The following is a 13,819-nucleotide window of genomic DNA, read 5'->3' as shown; positions in this document are numbered from 1 at the left end:
AGGTATGTTCAACTGATTACTAAAAACTTAACAAAAAGCAATCATGTTCCCATTTCTACCTGGAATCTTCTATATACTTACATATAAACACCTCCAAATATAACTAGCATTAGTTTTATGATGTAAATAAAATGGACCAGGAGTTCTCATAAACCTAGATCTAGTGTCCTACTCTTATGAATAAAAAATGACTTATAATCTTCTCTAAATGAGAAATACAAATCTTCAAAAAAACGCATGAAGCTTTTATGGCTTTTACCATTTCCCACAGCACTCAAGTAACACCATGGTACAGTTTCAATGGTCCATCCAGTAATTGCCACTTACTAGCTTGTTCCATTACTGCTTTCAGTGGTGGTTCAACCCTGGCAAAGAGGGAAGCACATAACTGTTCAAATTGAGCCCTGTAAGAAAATGAAATAAAATTCACTTTTTTGAGATCTAAAAATCAAGCAAATTTTCTAAAATAATAGAATCTTAAACATTATAAAATAAGCAAACACTTTTCCAACTGAAAACATGCATGGTACCTGTTCATCTTACTAGAAACATCAAGGTCATTCATGAAACACTCAATGTTCAGAGGAAGGTCTGATGCATTTGCACTCATTAGCTTCTTTAGTTTTTCACATTCTTGATATAAACGCAACAAGGCCCGAGAGTTTTCTTTCACATTTATCTTATATTTGGTCTTGAACTCATCACAGAAGTAGTCTACTAAAGCCTCATCAAAGTTTCTGCCACCCAAATATGGATCAAAGGTAGTAGCCAAGACCTGTTTAATTGAAAAACCAGAACTGAAGTTTCACAAATACAGATGCTTTCAAAACAACAAAAAACCTTTTAAAATTAAAATGAAATCAAAGCCAAAAAAACTTATCAAAAATCACAGGGATGCCAACTTTGGAATCACATTAATAATTATTTTATTTAGCCAACATATTTACCTACTTGGAATTATCTGCTTTAGGTTAAAGATCCACATATCATAATTTAAAAATAACTCTAATTCTGAAATAATTGAGTACAATAATTAAAACTTCATTATTTCATACCCTCTGGTTCTACAATAGCACTGAACAGGTAAGCCAAAACTAAGTTTAAAACCAAAAAACAGTCCCAAGCATGTAACCAAAAACAAAGTAGCCAAGAAAAGCTGGTTCAAAGATTAAATCTAAAACACGGTAAATAGTCAACTTATAAATCAAGAATTAGGCCTTCAATTATTTAAAACAAACAAACAAAACTAGGCTATTTTTATAAAATACAAGAGAAACAAAAGAATTCATGAGACACCCCCCCCCCCAAAAAAATGAAGAAGAGAGACAAAAATTTGATATAGTAAGCTTGTTGAACAATAACCCCCAGCTAGTGGTCAAGTGGAAGAGGAATAGACAAGTCAAAGAACTTCAACACATGAGCTCTTGAAAACACAGGAGACATCGAGTCTCTCTTCCCAGGTTTGACTACCTACAACAGTGACTACTGAAAAAATAGAATCCCACTTTTTCACAAGGATGCATGGTATAATAGTGGTAAACATGACATGTGAACATAATCTGATTGGGATGTCATCCCACAGACTAGCATGGAGAATCCATGGATATACTTCTCAAGAAGTCCAGTATTACCCAAAATTAAATGCAAAACTGTGTTGGCATGTGACTAGTGCAAATGTGAATCCTTCTGGTGAGAAAGGCCATAGCTTTTATCAAATTTTCAAAGGGTATACAATCCAAAAATTATAGATCTCTACCCAAAGGTATCTACTAAAAAGAAAATAAAATGATCTTTTTAAATTAAAATTCCAGACTAAATACCAAGACTTAAACCATTTTACAGAAAACTACCCTATATTCAGTATGAGTCATTTCCCTTTAATTTTCTTAATTATAAGGATATTATTATAGGAATATAAACTGTGAGACAAAAGGGTCTAAAAGGTGTTGGATAACTCAAAGCTTTTCATATTCTATGTAAATTCTACACATATGTGTAATGAAGAGAATATGTAAGTCTGGATACAATAATCAATGTAAAAATGAATATAAAACCAAATATAAGTCTACGGCCATGCCACCCTGAACGTGCCCGATCTCATTTGATCTTGGAAGCTAAGCAGGGTCAAGCCTGGTTAGTACTTGAATGGGAGACCACTCAAGAATACCAGGCACTGTAGGCAGAAAATGAACAAACAAACAAAAAAAACAAATATAAACTGCAAAAAGATAATAAGCACACAGAACTAAATAATGCCACATTGTAGAAAATTTCGATTAGGACTCCTGGATAGAAAAATTTCTAAAAAGAATGAAACCAGTTTTGAAAACGTTCCCTAAGTATATTTATGGATAAATATGTAATTTATGCTCCCTGGATGACTTAACACCTCAAAGATAATACAAATAGCTAATGCATATTACAGTATCGACTATAAGACATTCCAAGCATTTTATATACAATAGCTCATTCTGTCCTCAAATATTCTATGAAATAGTTATTGACATCATCCTCAGGTGAGAAACCCAAGGTTTAGGGAAGATAAGTAATTTGCTCAGGGTCACAGTTTTTAGGTGACAGAGCCAAGATTTAAACCCAAGGATTAAGGTTCTCTATATAGTTTTACATGCTCTTAACCATTAAAGTTAAATATTATGAATCATTTATTTACTTACTTTAAGTTTTCCTTTGTTAAAAGCACAAATTGAGACTTGATAGGCAGAATGTCCCATATCAATGAATATTACGTTTCTTGGTTTCTCATCTAATGGAGGAAGATCCTGTTTATAAATTCCATATGCTAGTGCAACTGTGTTAAGAACAAAGAATTAGATTAATTCCAGCACAGCAACCACATGGAAAACAAGGAAATCACTGTGATACTGCACTTTTTAATACACACTAGAGTAATACAGATTAATAAGTTTCAAAGTAACATTTCATAATTTGCTTAATGTTTTTAATTTTATTTTTTCTTTACCTATCTACAATTACATAATATTAACAATTCTTACAGCCAACATAGGACATGTTTAACCTCTGCCAAAATACTGTACTCCAAAATGACAAGCTTATAAGAACCAGTACATAATAGTTAAAAAAATATATGCTATGTATTACTTGGAAAAAAACTATAACAGTATTTTTCTGACAATGATTTCAAATTGCATAGTGCTTACCTGCAGTAGTTTCATTCATCAATCTTAAACAATTTAAACCTGCAACCTGGGCTGCGGCCATCACAGATCTTCTCTCAGCATCAGTGAAAAAACTAGGAATCTGGTATTTAGAAATAATAATTAAGTATATTAATCTGATGTAGATTTTACTTAAATATTCCATAAGCTGAAAAATGTAAACTAATTGCACTAAACTTGTGCATCGCTTAAGGCAAAGAATGGTGTTCTAATTAAATAAATGAGAAAATATACTTGCTTTCTTTTTTTTAAGTTTGGTAATTCTATACTATAAAATGTTGACCTAAAGTACAAACTCAAACTTAAAGCAATTAATAAGATGGAACAGTTATTAATCTAAATCCTCTTTGTGTTGGTCTGGCCTATGAAAAAATATATTTGTTTGGCTTTAACCATGAAAAATTAAAAACCAAACAGTCTGTTAAAATGAAATTGGTTAAATATATATGTTTTATCTATATAATGGACTCTTAGGTAGCTGTTAGAAACAATCAGATAGATCTGAATTGTCATTGAATAGTATCTTTGATACATTTAAAAAATGCATGTATAACATGATTTCGTGTGTGTGTGTGTGTGTGTGTGTGTGTGTGTGTGTGTGTGTGTGTAACAAGAAGAATATAGTCCCAAATGTTTACAATAGTTATATTTCAAAGGGATGGCGGAACTAGATTGCAGGGGACTTGTGATGAGTATGTGTTTCTTTTAAGATCACCAAAAACATTAAACATATTTCTAATAAAAAATAAATTCAGGCTTAAACCTATAACTAATATTTACATATACTTAGTTCTATCACACTAAGAAACACTTTGGTTTGGTCTACAAACAGATTTCTAAAAAGCTAATTAAGTACATTCATGTACAAAATAACATGGGGCTCTTCCAATTTTTTTTTAAATTAACTTTACTGAGGTAACATTGGTTAATACAATTATATAATTTTCAGGTGTACATTATAATTTAACATCTGTATATTCTATTGTGTTTATCATCTAAAGTCCAGTTTCCTTCAGCTATCATATATTTGATCCCCTTTACCCACCTTCAGCCTCCCCCTACCCCCCCACCCCCATATTTTACTCCCTTTACCCCATCTACATCCCCCTCTTCCCCCATGCCCTACCCTCTGGTAACCACTAGTCTACGGTCCATGTCCATGAGCCTCTGTTTGTTTGCCCTGATCCTTTGTTGCTTTTAGGTTTATATCCCACATATAAGTTATATCGTGTGATTTTCAACTTTTTCTGCCTGGCTTATTTCACTTAGCATGATTATCTCGAGTTCCATTCACATTGTCGCAAATGGCTATATTTCATCTCTTCTTTGGCTGAGGAACATTCCATTGTATATATGTACCACAGCTTCTTTAGCTAATCTATCATAGGACACTTCGGTTGCTTCCATGTCCTGTCCACTGTGAATAATGTTGCTATGAACACTGGTGTGCAAATACCTATATGGATATGATTTTTTAAGTCTTTGGGGTGAATACACAGTAGAGGGATTGCTCGATCATATGGTAGATCAGTTCTTAGTTTTTTGAGGAACCTCCATACTGTTTTCCATAGTGCCTGTACCAATTTGCAGTCCCACCAGCAATGTATGAGTGTTCCTTTTTCTCCGCATCCTCTCCAGCATTTGTTGTTACTTGTCCTGCTGTTTATAGCCATTCTAACAGGTGTGAGATGGTATCTCATTGTGGTTTTGATCTGCATTTCTCTAACAGCTAGCAATGCTGAGCATCTTTCCATATGTTTGTTGCGGGCTCTTCCAATTTTATTGTTTTTTAAATTAAGAAATTTCATTTAACACATATTAAAAACAGGAATATAACTTGAATTTTGATAAGATTGTTTATCTCGATTTTGGTATTATCATTCTGACTCTAAATTATATGTATGGTTCATTTAAAATTCACTGAGCACTTATCATCAGGTACTTTTCTAGCCACTAGGAAGAGAGTAGTGAATACAACAGAGAAAATACTTCCCCTCGTATAGCTCGCAATGTGTCAACTGCACTAACTACAAAGGTAATAACGGCCAAGAAGTTCATAATGCTCTATTCTGGCACTAATTTCTGGCATGAAGGTAAAATCAAGTATAATTAAATAAGTACGGGTGAATTTAAATTTAAGATGGAGTTTTAAAATTTACACCATTCTGACATACATTTTCAAGTGGCAGAATGATGGAAGAGTTACGAGCACAGACATGGGAATAAACTATCTGGGTGTGATTTCTAGCTTTACCACTTATTAGTCGTACTGATGTGGGGCAAGTTATTTAACTTCTCTGTGCCTCAGTTTTTTAATCTGGAAAATTGGGGTTAACAATATCCTCATAGACTGGTTCTGAGGATTAAATTGGTCAATATATATTAAATGCCTATAACAGTACCTGACCAATGGTAAACTATTATTACTAAATGACTGGAAAACAAAATATTAAGCTCTAATATTTGTCTCATTAAAAAAATTCCAAATACCTAGCAAAAAACCTGATTACTAAATTCACATATAAAATATTGAATGTCAACTCGAAAAATAAAAATTAAAAAATAAATAAAAAATAAATACACTGAAGAGTTCATAATCTGATTCTATTTTTCTGATAACATAAGACTCTTGAACTTATGTAGTCAAGTTTAAAAGTATTAGAAATGTACTCACATTTAGGTGACCACATATAAATTAAAAACTAGTTATTAATATGTAATCAATATATGTAATGTATATAAACTAGTTATCAATATATAATTAAGAACTCACTATATATGTTAAAAATCCTTAAATATCTTTTCTTTATGAAAAATACTCCATGATCTCACTGATATGTGGAATCTGCAAAAGCTGAATTCACAGAAGCAGAGAGAATGAATGGTGGTTACCAGGGGCAGAGGTGGGAAAATGGGGAGATATTGGCCAAAGGATATAAAGTTTCAATTACATAGGCTGAATAAGTTCTAAAAATCTCATGTATATCATGGTGTCTACAGCTAATAATAATTGTATCCTGGAAATTTTCTAAGCAAGTAGATATGAGGAACTCTCATCACACACAAAAAATACATAAAAAGGAAATTGTATGTAGAGATGGATATGTTAATTAGCTTGACTACTAATCATTTCACTATGTATATCAAAGCATCGTGTTATACACCTTATAAACAAACAATTTTAAAAAAAGAAAGGCACGTGGGAATTTTGGGGGTAGAGAGAGATATATTTATTATATTGTTAGTGATAATGGTTTTGTGGGTGTATGCAAATATCAAAACTTCTGAAAGTATGCATGTTAAATATGTCCAATTTATCATTTAAAAAAGATCTTTTCTTTCTCATATAAAATATATACAATCTCAAAATCTCAACTGGGAATTTTCAATCTTTGCCATAAAATGTTGAAGTCCCTAGAGGTGGCAAGTTAACTGCTACTTGGAAAGATTCTTAGGGATAAGCGGCAGTCACTAACTAATCTCATATGTTAGTTTTTAAGATTCACAATTGACTTTTGGGAAACAATCCTGAACTGTACCAAATAAGATTTCTTTTTAATGTACAGTAAAAATAAAAATGAATTTAGGTTATTTACTGGATAATAAGGCATAAAGAGTAAAAAAAAAAAGGTTGGAACAGTATTTCAATATTTCACTCTCCATGGTTTCAATCACCTGTGGTCAACCAAGATCTAAAAATGTTAAATGGAAAATTTCAGAAATAAACAATTCATAAGTTTTGAATTGTGTGTGATTCTGAGTAGCGTGATGAAATCTCACGCCATCCCACTCTGACCTGCCCAGGATATGAATCAACCTTTTGTCCAGAGTATCTATCCTGTTACAATGCTACTCCCATGTCACCACTCAGCCGCCATCTCGGTTATCAAATGGACTGGCATGGCATCACAGAGCTTATGTTCAAATACCGCTTATTTCACTTAATATTGACCCCAAAGTGCAAGAGTAGTGGCGCTAGCAAGGAGAATATACCAAGGAGTAGCTGAAAAATGCTTCCTGTAAGTGAAAAGGTATGAATAGAGGAAAAAACACAGTATAAAAACGATTTGGTAATATCTGTGGTTTCAGGCATCCAGCGGCAGTCTTGGAATGTAACCCATGTGGATAAGACGGGACTACTGTACACTGGAAAATATGATTCAAGAGTATTCATTGCTGAAGTAAAACTTACTGAAATCACACAGTCAGCCACTGGTTTCTTTAAAGCATTTTCTGAAGTCTCTTTAAGCTTGGCCAACAGCATTCCAGTAACTTGCTCAATTGCAAAAGGTCTCTCTTCTTCTAGGTACCGTACCTAAAACCAAAAGTTGAGATATTTATTGACTCACTTATTCATCCAACAAATATCCTGTGAACATCTACTCTATACATGATGGATAGACAACAGTAAAAAAGGCAAAGTCCTAGCTCAAAGCTATATTCCCAAAAGACTGTTCTAATATCAAAACCCCTTTTCTGAAGTTTCGGTGCCTAACACACAGTATTACAACCAAATTATTTTCAGAAGTATCTTTACCTGCTCCAGATTCCCATCTCCCACAAAAGAAATTTTTTTCAATCAATATCCTAGCTAATGAAGAAGAAAAAAATAAAATAATCTTTCTTTTGAAAGCAGAACTCTTCCTGGGTTTAAAATGAAAGCTTCAGTCCTATAGTTTTGGAGAAAGGAAATGAGCGCATCAAAGGAAAAAAAAGAAGAAATGTCTTTATTTTTAAAAAACTATGTATTACTCCAAGGTTTCTGGGGATAATTATAAGTTAAACGTTAGAGATGTATATATGAAATTTAAAAATTATTTTTAAATCAAATAACCATTTAATCTTAATTGTCATGAGTTAGTCACAATAGACTAGGTTGCATTTCGGCACACAAATGGAACTTTACAGAACTTCTTGACCAAGGAATACTAGAAGATCTGTGCTTATTGAAGTAATCAAACCCTTTTATTAACTGCAAAATTAATAATACAAAGTTACCTTAGAACCCACATAATGACAACATTTAATTGAGGAAAAGGCAATGTCTGTTACCTCTGTATGGAGTGAATAATTTTATTCTATAACACTAAACTTTGGAAGACCTTTAAAGAACTTCTTTCTCAAGTAGCACAATGTATGTATAAGTGTGTATGCATATGTCTACATAATGTTATAAGATTTACTTTGAAACAGACCTAAAATTCATATCCATTTGTCTATAAATCAACTTAAAAGTTCAGAACCCGGTATTATATGAAATTAATAAGTGTTGGAAGATATCACACACTAAAATAAGGGAAAATGAATCAAATACCATGGTGTTAGTCTGATTATAGGAGGCACAACAATATAGTATTCTTTTGTGTAAGAATATAAAGTTAGATGTAATATACATCAAAGTATATTCAAACAAATGTCCAAAAAATAGATAAATCAAAAGATCTACAATCTTCAAAAGATGAGGAAATGTAGTTCAAAAGAGGACTGATAAATGATTTCAAAGCCTTTTACATGCAATCATTATGACTACATAAAACCTGTATCACTCAAAAATTTGGTTTGGCTTTCTTTAAAAATTTTTTCTGTTTTTCTCAAACTACTTAGAAATCATGATTTTTAATTTTCTTTTTAAAGAATAAAAACAATTTAGTTTAGAATAAAAAACTGCTTCTCATGGTCATTAACCAGAACTTATCATATCTAAAGGATATCTAGATATTATTCTTTATCTCATTATTGCTATCATAATCCATTCAGCTTCCTAATCAGCAATCCTTGACCCACAAATTACACTTAAAATATGGCTTTACAATTTGTCTCCTTGTCTTTAATCTCTCATAGTGTATTCTTTGAATTATTTTAATAGCCTCATGTCTTCTTAATTCATCATGCATTCCGTAGTCAGAACCCTCTCTCTTCTAAAAATGGAAATATGTGCATAGCCTAAAAACATACTATTTAAAATTAGTTATTAAAATAGCTTTTAGTATAATTCATATAGCATAAAGTTCATCATGTGGTGTACACAGTACAGTAGTTTTTAGTATATACACAAAGTCATGCACTGATCAACACTAATTGTAGTATATTTTCTACTACCCTAAAAAAAATCCTGTAGCCATTAGCAGTTAATCCCCATTCCTCCTTCCTCTTAACTCCTAACCACCACTTATCTACTTTCTGTGTCTATTGATTTGCTTGGTTATGGACAGCCATACAAACGGAATCAGAAAACGTATGGTCTTTTGTATCTGGCTTCTTTCACTTAGCATGTTTTTAAGGTTCATCCATGCTGTAATACATATCAGTAGTTCACTCATTTTTATGATCAAATCATATTCCACTGTACAGGTTTACCACACTTCATTCACTCACCAGTTGATGGGCACTTGGGTTGCTTCTACTTTCTGGCTATTATGAATAAGACTACCATGAACATTCATGTTCAAGTTTTTGTGTGCACATATGGTTCAAATCTCTTGTGTATACACCTAAGAGTGAAATTGTTGGGTCATATGTAACTCTGTTTTGAAGTATCATGTTAGTTTTTCAAAAATCAACAGAAATATGTTTTTATTAACCAATGTATAACTTACTGTCTCAGGATGTAGAATAAAAATCCACTATCCCTCTCTCATTTGGAAGAAGGAAGAAGAGTTTGCTTTAACACTTCTAATATGCTATAAGATTCTTCTAAATTAGAGAAAACTCATGACAATTAACATACTTTTGGGGCCTATTTTTCTAAATCGCATATGCTACCTCTGCCTTTATCCCTTAAAAAGTTTACCTCTAAGTTCTGCAAATAATAATTTTTCCTTGATAATAAAAGTATTGTTTGGATTAAGATTATTATCTAATTAGAAGATTTTTGCACTCACTAAAGCTTACTACAAAAATTGCCTGTATCTTACCGTATATGTACTGCTTTCAGAGGAAAAAAGTTAAATTACAAGTAGGCAATATTATCGTATTTGGTTTCTTAAATCTAAATCTACATTTTCACTGAGAACAGAAAGCTTACCTTAACTCCTGCACTTCCATTAGGCATCTTCTGCAGCTCATAGGGAAGCCTGATCCTTTCAGTTTGCACAATAGGATCATCAAATGAGCGCCCATGAAGCTTTTTGAAGCCATGAATTGTATTTCTTACATTCGTGACTATCTGTTGGCAGTAAACACTTTATCAATTACTTAAAGAATGTAAAATAAGCACTACGCTAATACTTGAGAACCATCAAGTCTCTTTATCTTTTATACCCAAGTTCACAATTATACACATTCATTCTTCTGGTTTCCAAAGAATATAAATTATACAATAAGAATGAGTGCATCTTACTGATTGCCCACCCCTCCCTCCCCAATTCTCCTCTTGTCCTAGGAATGTTAGATTTAAAATTAATGTCTTCACAAAAGAAAGAATAAAACTTAATTTTTTTTCAAATAATTAAAATGTATCTACAACTCATCATTTGGCTTTCTTTAACACTTTTGCTCTAGAGAATCAGAATCACTGATTTTCTTTCCACTTTCATCACTGCACTTTTATTTAAACTACATGTTTCATTGTCCCATTTTTTGTTTTTTTTCTGAATATCTAATTCATAAAAGTTCTCATGTCACTTCTACTGCTAAAACTTGCTCCTAAGCTAGTAAATTAAAACTCTTCCCAGGTAGCATGGTGCTAAGTTAAAGTCTCTTAATTTGTAAATGGCTTGTATTCTGGCTATGTAATTTTTTCTTTAACTAGACCAAGTACTTCCAAATATAGAATATTATTGACATCCAGTTGTTGCCCTCTCAGTGACCTTTAAAAGCCAAATAGATCTTGATCTTCAATTATGAGATGAAAACTGCAGGAATGAATTACCATGTTGGTTTTTTAGCTCTTCAGGAGAAATAACTTTACAGTTTGCTTTCTCCAGAAACTCTGATATCTATATTACTCACTTAGATCAGCCAGAATATGAGATGTAAGATCAGCCAGAATATGAAAGGTAAACTTTAGTGAAGGGGTCATTTTAGCACAAACTCAACATCTTTTATGTACAACATGAAAGTATAAGATAAAAGCAAGTAGAATATAAAAATTATAAGCAAAAATTCTAGATAAATGAATCGATTATTCCTATGAAGCCACGAAGAAAAAGCCTCATTAAACAAAGTTACTTAAAAATGAAAAAGAGAAGACCCGGGTATATATTAAAAGGTAAAAAGTAATTGTTAAAGTCTTTTGGTTCAGGGCAATAAACAGAGTCCAAGTAAAATGAACCTATAGCACAGAACATTAAAAGTGTATGTGTTACTACAAACATTTCAGAAACCTAAAATATAAACACTTAAACAGATTCCATGTAAAGCAGTGGAGGCCACACTGGGTTATTCTGGAACTTAGTTCCTCCATTTCCCGCCTTTTTTCACCAAGACACTGCTCACCTGTTGTTGAAGTGTATATCCTCATAGGATACTTTCACAGAAAGTTACCAGAGAAAAACTGATGTCATATGGTGGTAAATCCTAACTTTATAAGTAAGAAGATTTTTAATAAATAAAATTCAAAAAATATTTTATAACCCAAAGCAAAATATATCTAATAAAATACAAAGATTTAAGATCTGTTATATTTTCACCACTCTCTTTTTCACTCTGAATTACAAAAAGTGGGAATTTAGTTACCAAGATTCGGTTAATTCTTTTTATAAATCAAAACATTTACAGTAACAATTTACCTGGCTCTTAGCTGCATTTCCAATGGCTCGAGTTCTTGATCCTAAAGATATACAGGCCCTAAAGAGGGAAAAACACAAAGTTTGTTCCCATGGTATTTTTATATCAATGTGCCATTATTCTGCTTCTCCTTATACAAAAGGTAAATTTCAAGGATTAATATAATCATGTATTACTTAAAAAATAGGTTACCCAAAATCAGAATTTTATATATTTTTAAACTTTCAAAAGTAATGGAATAGTGGTCAGAAAAAAATGTTATAATCTTAAAGATTATAACCTATAAAGATTATAGGTGGCAATACTATGTTCATCACCCAAATTGTTTTTCAAATTCTATTGATCTAATCTATGACCTACTACTAAAATTAACTGTATTCAGTAAGGACAAGCTGCTTGGATCTAAATTCTAGCCCTGCCATTTAACACTTAAATAACCTTGTGGAAATTACCTAACTATTATTTGCCTCAGTTTCCCATCTAGAAGATAGTAATGATCATACCTACTCACAAAATTGTGTGAGGATTAAATGAGTGAATATAAGTAAAACTTTTGAACAATATGACTACTGTTTTTACTACTGCATTTATATTAATTCTGCTTACAAAAACAAGTATAGAGTAACAGTATCATCAAAATACCATTTTGTTATGATTTAAGAAAGTATTCCCATGATTTCAGTTGGAACTACAGGTAACTATGCATTCAACAAATAGTTACAGGCATTGTGTGTATATACTAGCTACAATCGTTATCTTTGGAGAATTTATAGTCTATTGAAAAAAATCAACATATAGAATAGGATTATCAATGATACTAGCAAATAATCACTTCTAGATAATAAGGCTTAGGAAAAGCAAATAGAAGAGATTTCTGAATTAAGACTTGAAAGCAGAGAAAGCATTTAAATATGGAACTTTTGCTGAGAAGGACATTTCTGATACATAGATGTATGTTTATTTTCAATGACAGCCACAGTGATCCTCTTAAAGACTAAGGTCATAAGACTCCTCTGCTGAAAACTCTCCAATGGTATCCTGTCTCACAAAGAAAAAGCTTAAGTCTCCCGTCCGCCAATAAAGCCATCCAGGCTGTTCCTTGGCTGCTTTTTCCTGTAATTTCATGAGATCTGAAGAAAGAGTAAATGATGATGAGATGGAAGCAGGGCAGAGTTTGGTGGAGATCATTTTGACTACAGTGTGAACTGATGGAAGGAGAGCTAGAAGTTATCGGTAATCTTTATCAGGATGGTGGCAGCTGAGACAGGAGGAGAAAGAATTAAGAGATACTTGGGAGATAAAACTCAAAGACATTGGTGATGGACTAGATTTTCACTATCAAAAACAGTAGCCACCAGACGCGTGTGGCTATTAAGCCCATGAAATGTGGCTAGTCTGAATTGAGATGTACTTATTCTAAGTGTGAAATATACTCTGGACTTTGAAGATTTAATATTTAAAAATTGTGCAATATCTCATTAATTTTAAAATACTGATTATATGTTGAAATAAGATTTTGGATATATTGAGTTAAGTCAAATATATTAAAATTAATTTCACCCGTTTCTTTTTTTTTAATGTAGCCACTAGAACACTTAAAATTACGTGGTCACACTTCATTTTTAGTGAACAGTGCTGGAATAGATTAGAGAAGAGGCAAGGATCAAGAATAATGTCCAGGTTTCCAGTCTGCAGAAGAGGGTAGACAGTGGTGCCATTCAGTGAGACAGAAAACACTCTAAGAGGGACAGGTTTCGGGAGGGATCATCACAAATTCTATTTTGGACATATTAAGACTGAGGAATTTCTGAGACAGCCACAATATATAATTAGAACTAAAATGTTAAAAGTGATGGACAGATGTAGGATGATGAAATGTTCTCTAATTGTGATCT

General features: G+C 32.3%; 1 protein-coding gene and 1 pseudogene across 1 annotated transcript in view; one reads left to right on the top strand and one right to left on the bottom strand.

Annotated features, from left to right (window-relative positions):
- The window catches only part of HSPA4L (heat shock protein family A (Hsp70) member 4 like), a 45,455-nt gene that overhangs the window by 24,738 nt on the left and 6,898 nt on the right, over positions 1 to 13,819 (bottom strand). The window contains exons 2-8 of the mRNA XM_006917760.3: positions 11,927 to 11,984; positions 10,222 to 10,362; positions 7,390 to 7,512; positions 3,180 to 3,279; positions 2,676 to 2,809; positions 531 to 775; positions 328 to 404 (exon numbers count right to left, since the gene is read on the bottom strand). Coding sequence (XP_006917822.1) covers positions 328 to 404; positions 531 to 775; positions 2,676 to 2,809; positions 3,180 to 3,279; positions 7,390 to 7,512; positions 10,222 to 10,362; positions 11,927 to 11,984 — 878 coding nt within the window. The remainder of the gene's footprint in view (positions 1 to 327; positions 405 to 530; positions 776 to 2,675; positions 2,810 to 3,179; positions 3,280 to 7,389; positions 7,513 to 10,221; positions 10,363 to 11,926; positions 11,985 to 13,819) is intronic.
- LOC112484683 lies at positions 2,064 to 2,182 on the top strand (annotated as a pseudogene).

Source organism: Pteropus alecto, unplaced genomic scaffold, assembly GCF_000325575.1.
Source record: "Pteropus alecto unplaced genomic scaffold, ASM32557v1 scaffold17, whole genome shotgun sequence".
Lineage (NCBI taxonomy): Eukaryota > Metazoa > Chordata > Mammalia > Chiroptera > Pteropodidae > Pteropus > Pteropus alecto.
The sequence above is the reverse complement of the archived record's forward strand: the minus strand, read 5'-3'. Positions and strand labels throughout refer to the sequence as shown.